Raw genomic sequence first — 23,488 nt, forward strand, 5'->3', positions numbered from 1 at the left:
CTCCACTCCAGAGGTAAACCAGACTTTGCAGAATGCTAAAAATCCCCAAGAGCTGACAGATATCCATCTGGATCCATCAGCCTCCTGGGATGAACCATCTTAATCAGTCCCACTTCACACACACTGCAGAGATTCACATTCTCAGAGTCTACATATGACTACATAGTGAAGTGTTCATCACAACAGAACTATAGAAAGTTCCTCCAAAGCAGTATCACTATCATCCCATCCAGCACAACAAAGGTCAAGAGTATAACTAGCACCATAACTGGGGCCAGATACGTTTTGGGACAGTCCCATGGTTTCATGCAGGTTATAAAATCTTGAACTACTCCTGACAGAGTGATCTCAGTATGAATATTGAAGTGCCCCTCTACTACAAGTCAGGTAAATTCCAACACCAACCCTGAGACCACCTCAGCTAGTTCAGGATCACTACTGAGCAGCAGGGTGGGCTACTACTCATCAACAGAATCCCTACTGTGCCCCAGCCACCCCCTTTCAAGGCACGCTCAAACCCAGCAGACTGTGGGCTAGGCCACTGGTCAGGGAGATAGAACTGCAATAGAAAACTGTAACTATACCTCCCCAACCGCCACAATATAGAACAGGTCTGTATGTTCATCCAGAGTGAAACAATGGAGTAGCTCTTGTTTCCCCATTCATCAACTTGGCATTTAGCAGCAGCAGCATTTTCAACACAAGGGAACTGTCACCCAGGCTATTTCAGCTAGGAGATCATTTAAGGACAACTCTATCCTGTTGTGTTCCTCTGAATGCCTTATGTTGCTGTCAAGGTTTTCTTGAACTGTATTATATTGTATTACACACAGAGTAAGTCACCAGTATTTTAGCAGCCTTCTCTAAGATTAAATAGCACATCATTCAAGCTAAAATGTCTATATTAATATAGTACATTCAACAGTTCTATAAACAATATAGGCATATATAAACAATATAAACTTCCAGATAAGGTCAATATAGGCACAACTTCCAACAATATACAACACCTCTACAAAAATGTAGGCAACTCTCACACTACGGAATTCTTACAGCAGTGACAGCAGGGCCTTTGAGAGTCAAGGAACCCAAGAGATGCAATGCTTCTGGTACTGTAGTTTCCCATTTTGCAGTATTATTGTTACTTAATTGTGTAGTAAGAGAGAAGAACAGCTTAGAAAGTATGATAAACACTGAACAGTAAAATGGAGGCAGGCCTTAATGCACACTCTTATTGCTAGAAGATTGGAGAAGCTGCCCCCTATTTCAGTGCCTACTCTAGACTAGCTAGCTAGAAGGTCACTGCAAGTTGCCAGACATTGCTTAGGTTCTTACAAGTCATTCCAACTCTATCCTTTCAGGATTTAAAATTTACTAAAGATGTATGCATTTCAAATGGCTTTCCAGACTAAATCCCAAACTTCCAGGTAAGGTCATCCATATCCTCACTTAAATACATTTTATGCTAACACAAATGTTACAAGTGCAGGAGACAACCAGAGACAACTTCTACTGATGCAGTCTATAATCGGGTTTGGCCTTTTTAGCTGCTGCATCACACTGTAGACCACAAGTTGAACATGAGTCAACAGTGTGATGCAGCAGCTAAAAAGATCAATATGATTCTAGGCTGCATCAACATATAGTGTCTAGATCCATTCTGCTTTGGTCAGGCCTCACTTGAATACTGTATCCAGTTCTAGGCAGCAAAATTAAAAAAAGATGCTGACAAGCTGCAGCGTGTCCAGAGGAGGGTGACTAAAATGGTGTAGGGTCTGGAAAACATGCCCTATGAGGCAGGACCTAGGGAGCTGAGTATTTTTAGCCTGGAGAAGAAAGAACTATGATAAAGCGGTGATATGATCACCCCATTTAAGTATCTGAAGGGGTGTCATATTGAGGATGGAGCAAGCTTGTTTTCTGCTGCTCCAGACAATACGACCCAGAACAATGGGTGCAAACTAAAGTAGAACACACTCCATTGGAGTGTGGTGGAGTCTCTTTCTTTGGAGGTTTTTAACAGAGGATGGATGGCCATCTGTCGGGGGTGGTTTGTGCGTTCCTACATGGCAAGAGGTTGGACTGGATGGCCCTTGAGGTATCTTCCAAGTCTTCTTCTATGATTCTATGAATGCCTTCCAGAAACTGAACAGTACAAACTAATAGGATTTAATAGTTACATTACTCAAAAGTATAAATATGCTTCCAGAATAAAGATTATCTTGGCTGGAATCCTGCTGATACCATAGGTATTTGTCAGGTTTCCTACAGAAATGGTTGGACATTTTTGTCTAATGTTGAAAGTCTTTATCCAGTTTCAGGCTGCAGAAGTGAAGTTATCCTTCTGGTGCCATTTCATGTGTGGATGAGCACCGGGTTGTACACTTAGTTGGGCAATGTTATCATTCAACATAACAGTAGGGTAACACAATCAATAAGTAACTCTGCCTGCAGAGATTCACACTATGGAACCCAGAGGTAGGATCTCAGCCGCTAATTTTTATAACAAGGTAAAACAGAAAGAGTGGTTCTCCTGTGTGTGGCATGTAGCAGTAGCAATAGTAAACAATATTAAGCATACACTATACATATTATACAACTTAGGAATATGTGTACAAATTGAAAAGACTGTGTCAATGGAGAACTGGCTACTAGATGCAAGAATATCAATAGATGAAAACACAGCTGGAAGAGTAGACTAAAAATTACCAAGATTTATTGCTGAAATGTTTATTTAGTATGCTCTGCCTATGACCATTAAGGCTCAAACAGTCTCCATTATGTGTTAATGCCAATCCAATTATTTTGAACTTTCTGTGAGATATTGGTTAAATTTGTTTTGTTTTTAACAAACCGTATACTGTACTATGTAGGTACCAAGATAGGGATTGCCAACATTGAATTCGGTAGAATCATGGAATGAGGAAAACAGAAATGCTTGAGGATCCCTGATATAAACAGAAACAAAATAAGCATATAGGCACAGGTTGCTTAATTTCCTTTTGCAGATGTCATGGAAATTTAAACATCTTGGTTGAGGTAAGAAAGAACAAAGCAAGCCTCTGAGCTGGACAACTTAGCTACTGATTTCATACAAAAGAAAGTTTGTTGCTCTGTTGTCAGGGGGCACGTAGGGTCATTTCTCCTTATTTGCAGAGAGAAAGGACCATGTTCTAATGCTTCTTCTGAAGAAATGTGACTGCTGCTATGAGTGTGTTTGAATACTCTGTCCTAAACTAAAATTACTTGCTCTGATTATACCCTTTGGGCAAAAGTCACACAAGCCTATCTGTCTATAAAAATTATCAGTCACAACCTGTGTAGAATTATGCTGTGTAAAAGCAAAGCTTTACAGGACAGTTGTTAAATCCATAGCTCAAATGAAATACCAAAATAACCATTTCACACTCGATAATGAATTAGAAAAACTTTGCTGCAGGAGTGTGGTGGCTAAGCAAGAGAAAAACAAGAATCAAGCAAAGTGTTAGATTCTTAATAGCTGTTTGGAAGAAAGGGGTCTTCTGCAGATGGGACCTACTCTTCCTGCAGTGTCCACATTTCCCCAATTCCAATATCTTAGTGCAGACTAAGTGGCACATCCGGGGAAAGTCATCAGTTATTTCTCAAGCACTATCCATTAAGTTACTATTCTAGCCATACAATCACATTGAAAATCAATCATAATGATCCTCTTAGGAATGGAAAGTGCCACCTTTTCAAAGTGAAAATAAAGACTGAAAAATTGAAATCTGATGTTCTTGGGATAAAAGAGAGCTGGATTTCATGCAACAAGGGAACAAATATACATTTGTTATGTTATAAACCAGTGGTTCCCAACCTGTGGGTCGGGACCCCTTTGGGGGTCGAATGAACCTTTCACAGGGGTCACTTAAGACCATTGGAAAACACATATTTGCATGTAGCAACGAAAATAATGTTATGGTTGGGGGTCACCACAACATGAGAAACTGTATTAAAGGGTCACGGCATTAGGAAGGTTGGGAACCACTGTTATAAACTGTAATACTTAATAACTTTAACAACCAACAAAGAAAAACAAAAGGGAAAGAGTTTACACACAAGAATTCCACAATATTTCTAACACTATCACACAGAAGTTACTTAAGACAAGGGGAATAAGGAAAGTGTTTCTAGAAAATTTGACAATATAAATGACAGCATGCTCAATCAAATACACCACATGAAGCAATCAGAAAGTAATTTTTTTTTCTTGCACTCTGATCCATAGAACGATCACAATTGATTTTAAATAAGCAACAAGAAAAACTAAGAATCATAAAACCATCACCAATATTTCTGGGAATAAAATCTAACTGAAACAGATTGCTGCATTGTAACAAGAGTTGTAAGGAAAGATGGACAGCTTACATAACAAAGGAACAGAAACAGGGTGATTTAGATAACCCACACTAGCCACACAAAATACCTGAGTAACATGTGGATGTGTTCAGTCCCATCAGTGTATCTTTCCAACTACTGTACCAAGGAACACTAGCTTTAACTGAGCGATCTGACAGAGAAAACAGTGAATTATTAAACTAAATACATAACCTGCATACATTTTATCTTCCCTCATGTTTAGGTAGCCTCATTTATAGTTGTGGTATCTTAATACACATAGTCCAGTATGCCCACAATTGAAGTTCTCAGTGATTTCCATGGACAGTTGAATCTCATTGTGGGAGAAAGGTGAGATATAATTCTTTGAAATAAATAAAATAAATATAGTTGACAATTTCAAAACTGAACATGACAAAATCTATGGCATGTCTATCTGTCACAATGTCAGATGAGCACACTTTTGCTTCAACTTTTCAGAATAGCTATTTCAATATTTTAAAAGTCCACAGAAAAATGCACATACTGTATATGCTCATGTATAAGTCTAGAAATTTTAGTCAAAAAACTGACCCAAAAAACCTCGGTCGACTTATCCACGGGTCAATGGAAGTACTGTACTTTAACTCTTATCTATATATAAAAGGAGCCATCCCTATCCTCTTTCACTGTTCTAAAGGGGAAAGGGAGAAATTACCAAGATGGAAACAGAACATCACCACTTGGAAGTACTCTTTCCAAAAAGTATCCAGAGATTTCAGTACACTCAAATCATTTATACTGTAACAAACAAAACAAAAGTCTGCCCCAACCAGATGCTGTCTGTTATCATCCCTACCTGAAATACAGAGAAAAATAAAAATGGAATTGCATAATTACAATACTCTAAGACAGACAATAAATTACTGAATATACCAGAAAAAAAGGAAATGTTTTCCATACTATTGCATATTTTCCACTTCAAGTTGCATAAAGGCATATCTCAGTTAACAAAGCCCCGACAAAGAAACTTCTTTTCCCAAAGTCTTTTATGCCCCCACCCTCCTTCTTATCCTTTGTCTACTAGGAATTTTTTTAAAAAGCTGTGTCCACATTGAGAGGAGGGTGAAGGAGGGCTGGAGAAACACAGACTTTTGGTGCTGGATTGTAGCAACATGTCTGCAGTAAACAATGCAATAAAGCTTGATGCAGGAAAAAACAAGAGTCTACTCTCTGTAGTTGTGACAAGAAAATAAAAGTTGCAACAAGACAAGAAAAACAGCAACTGTCTCTGGAATTCCTTTCTTAGCATGTACAAACAGCAAAACTGCTAAAAATGGGAAACCACATAAGCCTGCTTTGCCAGTTATCGCCAGCCTATTTAAAAACAAGCAAGCTGTTTAAGTCTGGTGTCCAAAATGGAAATCATAAGAAAAGTGTAGTCTGGTGAAAAAAAGAAAAAACCATCCTTTGAAGCATTTTTGAAGAATCATAGAAACAGAGTTGGAAGAGACCACAAGGGCCATCCAGTCCAACCCTCTGCCATACAGGAAGATGCAGTCATAGCACTCCCAACAGATGACCATCCAGTCTCTATTTAAAACCTCCAAAGGAGGAGATGGCACCACACTCTGAGGAAGCATATTCTATTGTCAAAGGTCAGAAAGTTCTTCCTAATGTTTAGATGGAATCCCTTTCTTGTAGTTTGAATCCCTTGCTCTGTGTCCTAGTCTTTGGAGCAACACAAAACAAGCTTGCTCCTTCAATATGACATCCCTTCAAATATTTAAACATGACTATTACATCACCTCTTAACCTCCTCTTCTCTAGATTAAACATATGCAGCTCCCTAAGTCTCTCTCCTAGGGCATGGCTTCCTGATTTCCCATTTTGATCACTCTCCTCTTGACACAGTTCAGCTTGTCAATAGCCTTCTTGAGGTATCCACAACCGGACACAGTATTCCAGGTAGCATATGACTAAAGCAGAATAGTGCTAATATTACTTCCCACGATCTAGATACTATACCCCTTTGATACAGGCTAAAATCACATTGTTTTTTTTAGCTGCTGCATCACAATGTTGATTCATGTTCAGCATGTGATCTAGATGGAATAGAGGGCATGATCATCAAATCTGCAGATGACACTAAATTAGATGGGGTAGCTAATACCCCAGAGGACAGAATGAAAATTTAAAACCTTAACACAGGGGTAGGCAACCTTTTTGACCCGGGGGCTGGGTTGCTGTCCCTCAGACAACTGGGGGACTGAAACCGGGGGGTGGAGCTTCCAAACTCTGAGGGCAGGGCCGCATGCGGAGCTTCCACCCTCCGGGGGCGGAGCCGCACACCGGGGGCAGAGCTTCCACCGAAGCCCCACAGTGAGGAGGAGGCGTGTGCCCGCCCTCTCCTCCTTGGTCCCTTCCTTGGGCCGAACGGGCTCCAAGGTGCCCTTTCGGCCGAAGGGAAGGGCTTGGGCACCCATCCCAGGCCCTTCCCTTCAGCTCTTCCCTTCGGCCGAAAGGGCTCCAAGGGCCGTGGAGGAGCCCAGGAGGCGGCAGGCCACTTCCGTGGGCCCCTTCTTGGCCTGTGCGGCCCCAGGCCTCCCTCCGGAGGGAGAGGCCTGGGGCCACAAGGGCCCTGGGGGCACCCAGGGAGGCGGCATGCCGCTTCCGCGGGCTCCATTTCAGCCTTTGCAGCCCCGGGCCTCCCTCCGGAGGGAGAGGCCTGGGGCCGCAAGGGCCCTGGGGGGAGCCCACGGAGGCGGCATGCCGCTTCCGCGGGCTCCATTTCAGCCTGTGTGTCCCCAGGCCTCCCTCCGGAGGGAGAGGCCTGGGGCCACAAGGGCCCTAGAGGGAGCCCAGGGAGGCGGCATGCCGCTTCCGTGGGCTCCATTTTGGCCCTAGGCCTCCCTCTGGAGGGAGAGGCCTGGGGCCACAAGGGCCCTGGGGGAGCCCAGGGAGGCGGCATGCCGCTTCCGCGGGCTCCATTTCGGCCTTTGCAGCCCTGGGCCTCCCTCCGGAGGGAGAGGCCCGAGGCCGCAAGGGCCCTGGGGGGAGCCGAGGGAGGCGGCATGCCACTTCCGTGGGCTCCATTTCAGCCTGTGCGTCCTCAGGCCTCCCTCCGGAAGGAGAGGCCTGGGGCCACAAGGGCCCTAAGGGGAGCCCAGGGAGGCGGCATGCCGCTTCCGCGGGCTCCATTTTGGCCCCAGGCCTCCCTCCGGAGGGAGAGGCCTGGGGCCACAAGGGCCCTGGGGGGAGCCTATTGAGGCGACAGGCTGCTTCCATGGGCTCTTTTTCAGCCCCAGGCCTCCCTCCAGAGGGAGAGGCCTGGGGCCGCAAGGGCCCTGGGGGGAGCCCAAGGAGGCGGCAGGCCGCTTCGGCGGGCTCCATTTCGGCCCGTGCGGCCCCAGGCCTCCCTCCGGAGGGAGAGGCCTGGGGCTGCTTTGTCCGAGAAGGAGCCCGTGGAAGTCCTCCTCCTCCTCCCCCAGGCGACACGCTCAATAAGAGCCCATCCCCTTTGGCCAGCTGGCCAAAGGGGACGAGCTCCTCCGTCCTAGCCCCACGCGCTGCCCATGAGGAGGAGGAGGAGGAGGCCTTGGCGGCGACGGCGGTGGTGGCAGGACCGGGCTGGTCCTCCTCTTCCCCCCTGCTCTTAAAGGGCCAGGGGCAGCTTGGAAGCCAAGAGGCCTCCAGGCTGCCCCCGGCCCTTTAAGAGCAGCAGGGGCAAGGAGGACAAGGCTTGCCCTCGTCCTGCCCGCCCTCGCCGCTGCGGTAGAAGGGCCGCGGGCAGCCTGGAGGCCTATGGGCCTCCAAGCTGCCCTTGGCCCTTTAAGGGCGGCGGCAAGGAGGAGGATGAAGCCAGGCCTCGTCCTCCTCTTCGCCGCCACCACTGCCACGAAAGAAGGGCTGCGGGCAGCCTGGAGGCCTCTGGGCCTCCAAGCTGCCCTTGGCCCTTTAAGGGCGGGTGGCGAGGAGGAGGATGAAGCCAGGTCTCATCCTCCTCCTCACCGCTGCCCTTAAAGGGCCAAGGGCAGCTTGGAGGCTGAGAGGAGGAGGAGGCCGCGGCAGCGGCGGCAGGACCGGGCTTTGGCCGTTCCTGCCGCCTCCGCGGGCCGCATTCGGCCCACGGGCCGGGGTTTGCCGACCCCTGCCTTAACAGATTAGAAAGCTGGGCCAAAACTAACAAAATGAATTTCAGCAGAAACATAGGATACTACACTTCAGGCAATAAAAATGAAAAACACAAATATAGGGTAGGTGGCTCCTGGCTTAACGGCAGCCAATGCAATTCTAGGCTGCATAAATAGCAGCATAGTGTCTAGAATGATGGAAATAATAGTGGAACTCTATTCTGCTCTGGTCAGGCCTTACCTGAAATACTGTGTTGATTCTATACTAAGACCCCAAGACCCATTTCACATGTGCTGTTGTCAATTATCACCTATCCTATATTTGAGCCTTTGAAAAAAAAAATCTGCCTAAGTGTAATAGTACCTTACATTTCTCCTTATTGAAATTTATTTTGTTAGCTATGGCCCAGCTCTCCATTGTATTAAGGTCATTTTTAATTCTCATCCCGTCCTCTCTGAAACTGGCTTTCAAATGATCTCCAGAAGGTTTGAGATGCTTTTCTTAACTTATGCAAAGCTTATCTGATCTCATTGTTTCATTTCACATGTGTATATTTGTAGTTTTGCATTTGCTGAAACATGTTGAGCGGCTCTTCTTTTTTCTGGTGCAGAATCTGTCCATATTCTTTACCTGTTATTTCTACCTTTGTTTTCAAATTCAGTTTAAATGGTAATTTCCAGGACACATCTACTTCATTAACTGAAGTATGCCAATAATTAACTACAATTAATACCACGTCTTCCAAGTTGATTATAAACTTTCATAATACAGCAGTAACTTGAATTTTGATCATGAGTCAAATCTTCAGTATCCTATGAAATCAGTAGGGTGAGCTAGGGCAAGACCTAGAACTTCTGGTTCACACTTGAGCTCATACAAGTAGGATCTAAGTTAAGTATCTTTCTGGATCTATAGGTCATTTGGCCTCAAATAGCCAAATATGCCTTTCCAATTGTATGCCTCAGATCCTATCCCCCCTTACACCATGTTAGAAAATAAAAATAATCTGCCCAAAGTTTAAGCTTTGCTATTATTTTCCACAGAGGAAGTAAGAATATGTTTAAATTTCTCCCAATGAAATCAGTCAAATTTTTAAATGCTTCATTTTGAGTTTGATGTTTCCAAAGCCACTTCTTTGACAGGCAGCTTACTGAGTGACTAGTATAGGGCTTTTATCACAAGAAAGAACGAGAAAGCCTAATATAATGCATGCAGTTTAGCATAAGGCTCCTTAATACAATCAACAAGTAGAGTTACTTTAATACAACTGTTTCTGATGATACATATATTTTTTTTACCTTTCTAACAGTTTCAAAAAATGTTGTGCAAAATCTTAATTCATTCCCTCCTTGCTGATGTAGATCATGTAAAACATTCATGAACATTGCAGATGAAAATTAATAAATATTAAACTATACACATTGCACTTCTGCAGTAAAAAATATTTACTTAATATTTAAGAGCAAAGAAGGATTGGACCAGTTAGGGAACCAGGTCCTGTCGACCAAATGCAAGCAACATTTTTATAGGCACAGTAGTGTATTCTAATGTGTTTGTGAAGTTGGTAAGGTGCACTGTAAATGAAACCATTTCCCATATATATTCAATCTTCACTTTCCACAGGTTTATTTGCGAGCTTGCCATTGCATCCCCTCAGTGGCTCTCCACCCACTTTCCAGGGTACTTTAATCCATAGAGCAGGCCCTCAAAACATATGGCCTGGGGGCCACTTGCTGGCCACCAAAGGATTTGAGGCAGCCCATAAGGATGTGCAATAATGTCAAGGTTCCTTCGCAGCCTGCCTTTCTCCTGAGGATACATCCATGTGGCAGTGGTGAATATTCACCTCTCAAGGTTCCTATGTCACTGGGTTTTCTGTCAAAGAGAAGGCCAGGGAGAGGAGGAGGAGGAAGGATGAATGTACAGCCCTCAAGGCTACTCTGTCACCAGGTTTCTCCTGAGATGAGGAGGAAGATGGAATTAAAGTGTGCATTATTAATTAATGACTAATGATTAAAATAGTTTAATCATTAATTATATTTGTACTTGGAAAGTGAGCAGCTAAAAACTATATGTGGCCCAAACAAGTTTAGCCTATTTTCTGTTGACGACATCTCTATTCGACTAGTCCAGGAAGCCCGCAGTCTTGGCTTCATTTTTGATTCTTCTCTGTCATGTGTCCCCCAGATCCAGGCCACAGGAAGGTTCCAGATGGTGAGGCTGGGGGACTGTTGCTCTCAGAAAAGAGAGCTGACATCTAGTGTCCCTCAGGGCACCACCCTGTCCCCCCATGCTGTTTAACATTTACATGAAGCCGCTGGGAGAGATCATCCGGAAACATGGAGCACGGTGTTATCAGTACGCTGATGACACCCAGCTCTATCTCTCCATATCTCTGACTGACACAGTGACTAAGGAAGGCATTTCTGCTCTGGATGCCTGCCTGGGGTCAGTAATGAGCTGGATGAGGGAAAACAAACTCAAGCTGAATCCAGAGAAAACAGAGGTACTCATGATAGGTACCCCAAGTCCAGACAGGGAGATTTGCCATCCAGTCCTGGACGGGGTCACACTTCCCCTAAAGGACAAAGTTCGCAGCTTGGGAATTCTCCTGGACTCATCTCTACAATTGTCATCTCAAGTGGATGCGATGGCCAGGAGTGCTTGGTACCAGCTTCGGCTGATACGTCAACTGCGACCCTGTCTGGATCGAAAGGACCTTGAAACAGAAGTACACGCACTGGTAACCTCTCAGTTAGATTTCTGTAATGCGCTCTACATGGGGCTACCTTTGTACCAAGTTCGGAAGCTTCAGCTAGTTCAAAATGCTGCAGCAAGATTGGTCACGGGAACATCAAGATCTGACCATATTACACCGGTATTAAAATCTTTACATTGGCTGCCTATTAGCTTCCGGGCACAGTACAAAGTGTTGGTCATTACCTTTAAAGCCCTACATGGCTTGGGCCCGAGTTACTTGAGGGAACGCCTCTCCCTACACAATCTGCCCCGCACTCTCAGAACAACAGGAAAGCTTCTACTTGAACACCCTAAAGTGAGACTTACAGCTACTCACCAAAAAGCGTTCACAGCTATGGCCCCTTTGCATTGGAATAATCTCCCGGAAGAGATTTGACTCATTCCAACTCTCGATGCCTTTAAAAAGGCGCTGAAAACTCATCTCTTCCAACAAGCATACCCTCCTGACCCTATATAAAGGGAATTACTCTCAATTGAAATCTACCTCAGGATGTTATATGTTATATTGTGATTGTCAATTGTATGTTTTTAGATAAGTTTATCTTGAATGTTGATTTTAAATAATTGTAACTGTGATGTTTTATGGAATTTTGATACGGACTGTAATCCCGCCTCGATCCGTGGGGAGAGGCGGGAAAATATAAATAAAAATTTTATTTATTTATTTTAATCCCAGGGGGCGGCGACATATGCCTGAACAGCCTATTGAGATCAACTGAAATTATGTTCAACCAGAAGTGTTTAGGTTCAGTCTGTACACTGATTATTTCAATGGAACCTCATTCCTAGTTGTATTTCTAGGATTAAAATTTTAGCTGTGCACATCTTTTGCTGGAATACAATTTTTAATTACTGAGCACTTCCAAGCGACTAACAATTGTCCCCGATCAACTGATAGACATTGCTTACATATATAAATAGGATATCATCAAAATAAAACAAATATAGAATAAAGTAAGTAGAATGTTAATAAACCAGGTGATATCTTCAACATGACTTCATACAGATGGAAGTCTAAACTTGAATATATTTCACAGTTTAGAAAATTAATCCATAATTTACTTACATTTACATATCGCTAACAGTATAAATAGGGAATTCTCTCTAGAGATATGTTTACATTCTTAGTCCGCCTGCGCCATATGCAGGCTTCCCATACACAGATTTGAGATCACACGGACAGGAAGCCCAGAAGGACATAATGGCATGTGCTCCTGTGGCACAGCACACACAGGAGCGTGCCCCATTAATCTCTATGGGGCTTGAGCATACGCTGAATTTGCTTTATATTTTGGGGGGGGGGGGGGGGAGATCCGAAATGGATTCCCTGCACAGGTGGACGGTATTTAGAACTTCATTTATATTCTTCCATTTAATCCTGAGCAACACTGGATGTTTTATTTTAAAAATTCCTCCCACTAGAATAAAACACAATTGTTTACTATTCCCATGAACTAGTTTAGATTTTGATGTCTTTTATATAATAATTACATCCTAGGGAAGAAAGTATCTTCTCCTGTTATCCTCCCCACAATACCCTCACCTCAGTTAACACCTAGTAAAATGTGTGCCCTACCATCAATGCATTTTTAATTGTCTTTCACAGTGGATAATAAAATTAGGAATTGCATTAAACAATATCATCATGATGCACAGTGCTGATCCTGAGTTCTGGAGAGGGGGTAGTTTTGGAGAGAGGAATTTGAGATATGACAATCTCCCATAGTACCCAATCTCAGAGCAAAGAGGTTGGTCATCCTCATCAGTAACTGCCACCACCTTCATGCAGTAATGACAACTGGGCCCCATTGCTCCTCACTGAGCCACAGGGAGACAGACAAGAGGGCAGCAATGGGGAGGAGGAGTAGCAGAAGGGTGTCCTGAAGATATGGGTACCTTTTTATTACATGTTATGGAGTAGGTAAGTTAGAAATGAACAGTGACTGCCATTTTTGGCAACAGTATCGGTGTCTGATGTAACATATAGCTTTGCCCTCAGAAAAAGAAAACTCCAAACAAACCTAAGTGAATACAGTGGGTCCTTGGTTTCTGCCAAGGCTTGGTTCCAGGATTCATTGTGGATACCAAAATCCAAGGATGTTCAAGTCCCATCATGTACAATGCTATAATAAAATGGTGCCCTTTATATAAAACAGCAAAATCAAGGGTTTTTTTAAAGATTTTTTTACATTTAAGCTGTGGATGGTTGAATCCATGGATGCAGAGTCCATGGATATGGAGGGCTGACTGTCTATCTTCTTATCAACAGAAAAACAAAAACTTTTCTGCAGAGTATATATGTATACTCTGAGTATATATGTATACTCAAAGTGTGGTAAGCAATGAAAACAGCATTCTATATCTATCTACATATATACTACACAAACTTTCAAAACTGGAAGCAGAAAGGTTAAAACCTCATTAGCAAATTTAACCATATGTTGAACACTTTTTAAATTAAGTAGAACATTTTTAGCACGTTTCAATGTCTTTTTACCTACCACTAATGTTGAGATCATAATCTCCTGCAGTAATCACATTAGTTACTAATCCTTCAGCAGGCTGGCTAACCGTCACAACATCACTGAGAAGCTTCCGAATGGCTCCTGGTTGAGGTGGCTGAGTTATAATATTGTTGACTGCAATTTTCAAGTTTTTGATTATATGAAGCTGGTTGTTGGGATCTCTCATGTGCACTAAAATGAGAAAACAGCTGTGTTAAACTAGTATACTTTGAAATAACATTCACTGCTCCATTTGTAACATTTCTACAAAATATATTTGTTGACTACCCACAAATATATTGACAAGATAAGATAACCAATTCTCCCCCTTACTAAATGATCAAATGATAATGTCTTAGACTCTAAATCAAAATTCACTAACAAAGGGCTCCCAATGGACTCAGAGTAGAATGCCTAAATATCCTAAAGGCAATAGATCCTGTCTGATTTTAGAAGCTAAGTGGGGTCAGCCCTGGTAGTTGCTGGATGGGAGACACCCCTCTCAATGAATACCAGATGTTGTATGCTGTATTTCAAAGGAGGAAATTGGCAAAAACCACCTCTGAGTATTTCTATCCAAAGAAAATCCTATGAAATTCATGGGATCTCTGTAAGTCTATAAGCAACTTAAAGGTACATGCACACACAATGAACTCAGAAAAACTTACTGCTTGTTAAAATGCAAAACACTGTGTGAAAGAAGTTGGAAACAAAGACAGAAAAAATAAGCTCACTAAGCCACTACTTCATTTGGTGTTTTAAAGAGTCAAGAAACTTTTAAAACCAAACAGTAACTTATGTTTTCTGGAGTAAAAACTGATGCAGCATAGAAGTCATGCAAAGCATTTGCTGTGCACAATGTTCCAATATTTTTGTCACAAAAGTTAAGCAGCCATGTAGCTTAATTCTTTCTTCTTATCTAGGTCACAGCATTTTAGCACCAGACAAGTTGCAGCATACAAGAAAACTGGGCCAATAAGCAAATCTCCCTGAAAGAATCAGGACTGTCACTGGAATTTTCTGAGCTCTTAGGCAAAACACCTCCCCATATCTACTTTGGAAGCATAAGACATAACAATGGATGCAGAGACTGGCAAATGGCTAACATTCAAATCTTGTCTTACAACTTGCTGCTGTGCCAAATGCATCCAATGCACAAGTCAACCAAGGATATTTTTGTATCTAATTCTGCAGTCCATTCTTCCCAGGTATGCAAACTGTAGAGATTACCCAGCTGAAAAGAAGAGCCACACAACAAGTCTTGAGAAAAAATAAACTGTTTGTAGCTTATAGGTAAGGTAATAGGGGAGATTCCACTTCAGGTGAACTGTCTTTGCATCCTATTTGTTCCCCCTCCATTTGATACTCGCACATAAGCGAGGACACAAATTCCAAGACTGCATAAAAAGGGGGGCAAGTGTACTTCTTTCCCAAATGTTATGACCATCCCCCGACATAAGATTATGATTGTATGACCTGGAGGTTATTAAACAAAGGCTAGATGGCCACTACTCGGGGCTGCTTTAGCAGTGAATTCCCACAATGGCAGAGAGTTGGATTGGATAGCCCTGGGAGTCCCTTCCAGCGCTAAAATTCTATGTGATTTTTAAATATTCATCCTGTCCTACATCTTTCTCCACTTTATAGATATTATCACTATGGTCTCTCATTCTGAAAAATCCTGTGTTTCCAAATCATTAAATACCTTTATAAATACAGTCGTCCCTCCTATGCATGGATCTCGAATCCGCGGTCTTGAATATTCACGGAGGGATGACCTCCACTGTTTCCAATGGGGTGCGCACTCGCAGCCCATTCAAGCCTATGGGGCTTGAATATGTGTGAGCCTCCATTTTCGCAGTGGGGTCCAGAACGGATCCCCCGCAAAAACAGAGGACCAAATATACAGAACAATTTGTTTTATTGTGAATGCTACAACAAACCAAGCTTTAATCAGAATTGGAACAAGCCATATATGAAGCCTCAGTCTCAAACATTCCCCTTGCTGTTAACCACTTCCCCCCCTCCACTGTAGTCACAAAGGGATCAAAAGATGTTTTCATTTTTTTTAATCATGGTTTAATAACCTTAACTTATTGCAGTGTACCTAAGATTAGCCACTGTTTAGATCAACTAACTTTCTAGATGCTTTTGGATTGTATATCCCATTATTACTGGCTATGAGGCTCAAGGAGTCACCATGGTGTAGTAGTCTGAGCACTGGATTACGACTCCAGCAACCAGGTTCAAATCCCCACTTGGTCAAAGAAACCCACTGGATGACCTTGGGTAAGTTACACTCTCTCAGCCTCAGAAGTAAACAAAAGCCCTTAAAATATGAATTGATTTGGAGACATACAACAACAATCTGAGTATTAATGCTGATGGGAACTGACATCAGTTACCCTATTAATGGTTTAGAATATCATACCCTGAACAAACATCAATAAAAATGGAAATGGAAGCTGCTATATAGCTATGTCATAAGACAATGTAGAACAAAAGTGCAAGGCTTGATAAATCAAGCTGCACTGTTTCCTGCTCTAATTACAACATCTTCCTGTGGTTTCAATCATTTTAATACATTTTAGTATAATATTTCATTATGTGGGCCAACATTCTGCATCATCAGATGTGCGACTATGATGAAGCTTGACAAATCAGTTAGGCCTCCCAGGTCGACCACCCAAAATCAATTTTAGAAGCCAAGCAATGACATCAACCAATGGACTTCCAGGAAGCTGAATAATGGGGCACTGGATGACACATCCAACAGCCTCCTGCCTGTGAGATGCAATGCAAAAACCAGTTGTGACAGGACTCCAAATGGCTCCTTGCTACTGCTTTTCGCAACATGCTCCACTGACAGGGGGCACCTGGATGTATCATCATTCTGCATGTTGCTCTGCATTGCTTTAGAAATCCTTTGATCGGTGCAGCAACCTGGCTTGTAAGGTGGGTTGGGGAGGAGGGCTTTGCGATGGCTACAATGGTGACACAACCATAAATGTGAATTACAATATTTAAAATGTCATAAATTTAGAGATCATAAATATTGAACAGGGTGCCAGCCATTATCTTTTACATCTGTCAGTTATTTAATAATCAATTTTACATTTACATTTGAAATCTGTTTGTTTTTTATCTTCTCTGAACGCTCAACAATAGACTCAATTAGAAATATACAAATTACAAAATTTCCTCACAGTCTATTATTTCAAAGACTAAACTAGGACAGAGATTAGGTGCACAGATTGGGGGTCTCTTTCCTCTGCTCTATTTAATGAATGCTTTACATTTTTCTTAGGTGTAAGTCAGATTGGATTCCCACCTGCCAAAACCCTAACAACTACAGGTTGAGCTTCCCTTATCTGAAATACTTGGGGACCACAAGTGTTTTGGATTTCAGGTGGGTTTTTTTTCTGATTTTGGACTATTTGCACACACATAATGAGATGTCTCATCTCTTGCAGATGGGACGCAAGTCTAAACATAAAAATAATTTGTTTTGTATACACCTCATACACATAGTCTGAAGGTAATAGTCTACATATTTTAAAAAATGAAGTTTGTGTATACTGAACCATCAGAAAACAATTGTGTCATTATCTCAGCCACCTATGTAGACAATTTTGGATTCTGGAGTACAGATTTTGGGATTTCAGAATTCTGGACAAGTGAGATTCAACCTGCAGAAAGTACTATAAAGCTTTGACAATTAACTTTCTAATACTAAGTTACCTGAACACTGAGCAATCTCCACTGATGATCTCACTTATCAAATGCCAGTATGAAGTGCAATACTCAAAAACACCACCTAAATGTCACATCCTAAAAGTTTCTTGATCCCTTTAGAACAGCTGTTTTGTATCTAATTACACACTTATAGTCGGCCATTCATTTTCACGGGGGATCTGTTCCAGACCCCCCCATGCAAAAATGGAAACTCACTGATGAAAGCCACATAGGCTCGAATGGCAGTTGTGCACCCATGGGTGCACACTGCAAACACACGCCCCATTATGTTCACCCTCCATTTGTCCCTCACTCATAAGCAAGGGTGCAAATTCCAAGGCTGCGCAAATGGAGGGGCGACTTTCTTTACATAGACAGCATGGTGTCGTGGTCTGAGTGTTAGACTATGATGATGGAGACCAGAGTTCAAATCTGCACTCGGCCATGGTTGACCCATTGGGTGACCTTGGGCAACTCTTAGGCTGCATCCGCACTGGATAAATAATCCAGTTTGACACCACTTTAACTGCCAATGGCTCAATGCTATGGAATTCTGCAAACTGTAGATCGATGAGACATTTAGCATTCCCAGTCAGATACCTCTGGTGCCACAACAAAGTACAATTCCCACAATTCCACAACACTGAGCCAAGGCAGTTAAACTGATGTCAAATTGGATTATTTCTGCAGTGCAGATGCAGCGGAATACTCTCAGCCCCACAGAGAGGAAAAATCAAACCCCCTTTGAACAAATCTTGCCAAGAAAACCTTAGGGTTGCCATAACACAGAAATGACTTGAAGGCACACAACAACAATAATAATAATTAATACATGAACACCAAACTAATCCTAAATCATGTTTCTTTTATATTTACATCCTGGCTTCCTTCATTTAGTTTGAGAAAAAAACTAAAGTCAGTGTGGAAAGAGTTTCCTGGTGGTTTCCCTTCCAAACACTGACCAGACCCAGACATGCTTAACTACAGGAAAGTCACATCTCCTGACCATATCATATTTACGGAAAAAAATATTACGCAAAAGAAATAAAAGATGCAAAATGCTGCTTGGAAGACTGTTATGTTTACTCAGTAGCGATCAATATTCATAGGAAATCTGAAATAAGCTTTCATTTTATGTGGTCAGAAAAGCTGCAGAAAAGAGCAGTTTTAGCTGTGGGGATGCGGGGAACACCCAACCAAACAAACAATACAGTCTGAGTCTCTCTTCTTCAAAATACGTGGGACCAGAGGTGTTATGGACTTTGGATATTATTATTATTATTTAGATTTTTGAATACCTGTTTTTGCGATTGTTGTTGTGTGCCTTCAAGTCATTTCCAACTTATGGCAACCCTAAGGTGAACTTATCATGGGGTTTTCTTGGCAGCATTTGTTCAGAGGAGGTTTGCCATTGCCTTCCCCTGAGACTGAATAAAGGAGATGCAACCTGTAATGGTTTTTATGTTCAGCTAGTATAGACCAACACTAAGAATAATCTATAAAATCACATCAGAAAATGTGTTCATAATTGGTCTCCAGTTAGTAAACATGAATATTTTGATAAGTAAATCATCCAAGATGGAAATAACATGTTTAAAACAACTCAGTCCTTTCCAGAAGGAACAAGATACGTAAGACCGCATATGCGTACTCTAGTTTAATTACTCTAAAGAACTGAAATATTCCTCCTGCTAAAACAACCTGCATGATTATTTCAGCAAAACAACTTAATTCTCTTGTTTGCATGTCAACTCTCTCCAAACTGTATCTCTGACTAGCATTCAGATCCGTCTGCAACATTCAGAAGCTAAGCAGGGCCAGGTCTAGTTAGTACAGTACTTGTATAGAATACCACCTGAGACAATCATGGATATCCACAAATCCTGCCAAAACTGACAATATATGGGTGGGCCAAGTGGGCCAGTAAGATTCAAGATAAGGTAGCATCTAACCTTCCTATGTAATTTAGAATCATAGAATTGGAAGAGACAAGGGCCATCCAGTCCAACCCCCCTGCCATGCAGGAATTCACAATCAAAGCACCCCTGACAGATGGCCATCCAGCCTCTGTTTAAAAACCTCCAAAGAGACTCCATCACACTCCGAGGGAGTTTGTCCCACTGTTGAACAGCCCTTACTGTCAGGAAGTTCCTCCTAATGTTGAGGTGGAATCTCTTTTCCTGCAGCTTGCATTCATTGTTCCATTTTTCTAGTGTCTGGAGCAGCAGAAATCAAGCTTGCTCCCTCCTCAATGCGACAGCTAAAAGTGCCAATTTAATTGGCACATCAAAACGGGCAAAAATAAAAAATATAATCGATAATAATTGTTGGAAATGCGGAAAAATAATGCCTCTTTCTATCATATGTGGTGGAATTGTAAAGATGCAAAAAATTCTGGGAGGAGATACATAAAAAAATTCAGAATATTCTTAAACATAGCATAGAAATGAAACCCCAGCTATATTTATTAAACATTGCAGAAGACCTTAAGGGGAAATTAAATCAAGAAGAGATAGATGTGATATTTTATCTAACCAGAGCAGCCCGCTTAGTCTTTGCAAAATATTGGAAAGGGGGAGGAAACAATTTACAGGAAGAATGGACAATAAAGATAAATGAATTGATGGTGAGGGATAAAATAACTGTGATGATCAATGAGAAAATGGAACAAACATTTCAGAGAAAATGGGAAAAAGTTAATAAATTATGGGATTAATATTATATATATTTATAAACAAGAACCTTTCCCACCCACTCAACCATAAGTCATTTTTTTCTTTTTTTCTCCCTTCTTTTAAATATATGTATCACTTCTCTCTGTCTAAAGTTGGGAGAGCACCAGACCTATTACAAAATATATTCTAATTATAAGCAAGATGAAAATAACGGACAATAACAGAGGATAAATGTTATCTACCCGTTTAGGGCATAAGCCAGGCCCGCGCTATAGATATATGTATGCAAATAACTGTTATGTAATTGATGTTATAAATATATATTATGTATGTTATGTACCAAATTTTTTTTTAAATACAATTATTTTAAAAAATGTGGCAGCCCTTCACAGCTTAAGTTTTTCAATACATCAAGTGGTCCCTCTGAGACTGTGTGAAAGCAGCTGTAGCATAAGCTTTCGGACTGAGGGTCGAAACAGATGACCCAAAAAGGCCGGACTGGGGCTGCTGTGGAGCTGCACAACATCATTATTATTGTAATATGTGTACAGTCGCCCCTTCTAACTTGTGGATCTGAGATCCCCTACCTCAATTATGAGTGAAGGGGTTGCCTCTGTTATTTCTCATGCCGTGTGCACGACATTCAAGCCTATGAGGCTTGAATACGTGTGAGCCTCCGTTTTTGCGGGGGGGGGGGGGTCTGGAACGGATCCCCCGCACAAACCGAGGGCCAGCTGTATATCTTATTTGACTTTTCAAACCGATGTGCATTTTAATTGATGTGCCGTACCTGTTAATTGTTGTTGTTCCCCGCCTTGATCAATGGGGAGAGGCAGGTAGGAAACAACAAGGACAACAATAATACCACCAGCCGGTTGTGTGTGAGGATGTCAAGTGGAATGCAAAACCTTGTGGGTGTGGCGATGAAATGGCAAGTTCAGTGTCAACGATGGCGGCTGGGAGACTAAGGTCCAAAACACACTGCAGAAGTAATCCAATCTGAGACCACTTCAACTGCCCTGGCTTGGTGCTAGGGAATCCTGGGAGCTGTGGCTTATTGTGACACCAGAGCTGTCTTGACAGAGACGGCTCATGAAACTACAGCTCCCAGGATTCCCTAGCACTGAGCCAGGGCAGTTAAAGTGGTCCCAAACTGAATTATTTCTGCGGTGCGTTTCGGCGCTAAGGCAGGAGAATGGATGTCACCCACAGCCAAGGACAGAGTAGGAAGTTTAGATGGGGTCCCTCCTCCTTCGGAGGTGGCCAAATGTTTTCTGTTTCATGTGGTTTTAAGTTTTATATTTGTAGTTTTTTTTACAAGTTTAATTGTGCAATTTTAATTGTTGTTTTATTTTTTATTTTATTTTATTATCCCGCCTTCCTCCCAAGTTGGGATCCAAGGCAGCTTACAAAATATATATATATATATATATATATATATATACATACACACACACACACACACACACACACACATATATACATACAGACACACACCTGTCCCTCCATATGCTCTAGGGTTAGCAGCACAAAACCCCTGTGAATATGGAAAAACTGCAAATAACAAAAACACCATGTTTGTACCTGAGATGACACCTCTCTAGGAATCTCTAGGTCCTCCAGCGCAACTCTGTGGCTAATGTCCAACAGACACTGACCACAGAATTGACTTGGAGGAGCTACAAATGCCTAGTGGAGAATCTCTAGGTCCTTCAGTGTGACTTTGGGTTCAAGTTGACCTTAAAAGAGTTGCACCGGAGGAGCTACGTATTCCTAGAGGGAAGATAGCCATCAAATCCCTAAATAATCAAATCCTCAAAGATCAAAGCTGCAAATACGGAGGGGCGAGTGTATAAACCCATTAAAACAACACTTTAAAAGCAATTAAGATAATCCAATTAAAACTGTAAAACAGTAAAACATTTTAATGCGTTTTATATACGTTGTTGGCAGGACATACTAAAAGAAATGACAGTACTTGCCCATAGGAAACCACTGAGGAATGCTTGCCCATAGGGAGAGCCAGGGGAATATTTGCCCATAGAGAAAGCCTACTTCCCATAGGAAATCACTGGGGAACACTTGCCATGGGCAAGCCCTGTGCAATGATTCTCTATGGACAAGTATGGTTCCTCTATGGGCCAGGACTGTCACTGGTTGGAGGAGGTCCCGTTGTTAGCCGCCTTGGGTCCCACTTTGGGGGAAAGGCGGGGTAAATAAACAATGGGTAAGTAAATAAAGGGTCTCCCTATGAGCCGCCTCCTCCTCCTCCTCCTCTCCCCGTGTAAACCACCCTGTTCTGGGGGACACCGACCGACCTTCGGAGGTGAGGCGGCAGAAGGGCTTGACCAGCTCGCAGAAGCCCAGGTTGTTCTTGCGGGTGAGCCTCTCCGCCTCCTCGCTGCACAGCGCCGCCACCAGAGGCACGAACGAGTCCTGGAGGAACTCCTGCGCCGACTGCACCCGCTGGGCCATGGCCACCGAGCCCCGGCCCAAGGGACGCCCCACGCCCCTCTCCTCCTCCTCGGTCGACGCTGCGTCAGGGACGGTCCGCTCTCTGCCGCCTCAGCGTCCGCCCAGAGCCGCCATCTTGGATTCCCCCGACGACCGGGTTAAACCCGTTCCCGGCAGCCTCTGCGCCTGGGTCACGTGACAGGGTCGCCCGAGTAGGAAGAGGCTCGCACTGAGGCGATTACCGCACGGTGGTTGCTGCTATTCCCGTCGCATTGTGGGATTTGTAGTTGAGGGAGGGGTGTTTAGAACGCTCGTCCAAAGGGGCTCCTAGGCCTCACTGAGCTACAAGGGTCAGAATGCAACGGGAGGTAGCCTGGGGTCACGTGACCAGGAAGAGGCTCATAATGAGGGAGAGAAAGAGGCGGTTACCGCCGCGCTGGCGCACTCCCTACTATGTGGTTGCCGCCTCCCGTTGCATTATGGGATTTGTAGTTGAGGGCGGATCGTTTAGAACGCTCGTCCAAAGGGGCTCCTAGGCCTCATTGAACTACAAGCCTCAGGATGCAACGGGAGGTGGCCCTGGCCAGTGGAATAGCAGCTTTATGACTGTAGGCCTCGGTGGCAATAACAGTAACCATAAGCACCTTGCGCAAGCGGTTCCTTCAGGCTGAGCAACCGCCTCCATTACGTTCTTCCTCCTCCCCCCTCCACCTCAGCTGTCAGCTCCTGTTCCCTCAGGCTGAGGCGATTCAGGGAGAGAAAAGCAACGAGGCCCCTCCCTTTGAAAGACCAGCCATTTCCTAGAATTGGAAGAGAACCCAAGGGCCATACAGTGCAACCTCTTCTGCCATGCAGGAACTCTCAATCAAAGCACCCCAACAGATGGAC

At 43.1% G+C, this 23,488-nt stretch overlaps 1 protein-coding gene across 8 annotated transcripts in view; it reads right to left on the reverse strand.

Annotated features, from left to right (window-relative positions):
• The window catches only part of TRAPPC8 (trafficking protein particle complex subunit 8), a 110,618-nt gene extending 87,702 nt beyond the window's left edge, over window positions 1-22,916 (reverse strand). For 2 of the 8 annotated variants that reach the window (XM_089517230.1, XM_089517229.1), the window contains exons 1-3: window positions 22,465-22,913; window positions 13,734-13,928; window positions 4,448-4,531 (exon numbers count right to left, since the gene is read on the reverse strand). In XM_089517230.1, coding sequence (XP_089373356.1) covers window positions 4,448-4,531; window positions 13,734-13,928; window positions 22,465-22,621 — 436 coding nt within the window. In that variant the 5' untranslated portion in view covers window positions 22,622-22,913. Of the gene's footprint in view, window positions 1-4,447; window positions 4,532-13,733; window positions 13,929-22,464 lie in introns of all 8 variants that reach the window. The other 6 variants (XM_089517232.1, XM_089517231.1, XM_089517235.1 and 3 more) reach the window with 4 other exon arrangements.
• Between the last annotated feature and the right edge of the window lie 572 nt (window positions 22,917-23,488).

The sequence above is a fragment of the Sceloporus occidentalis genome, unplaced genomic scaffold (genome assembly GCF_023333645.1).
Source record: "Sceloporus occidentalis isolate IW3139 unplaced genomic scaffold, rSceOcc1.0.p SCAF_3, whole genome shotgun sequence".
Lineage (NCBI taxonomy): Eukaryota > Metazoa > Chordata > Lepidosauria > Squamata > Phrynosomatidae > Sceloporus > Sceloporus occidentalis.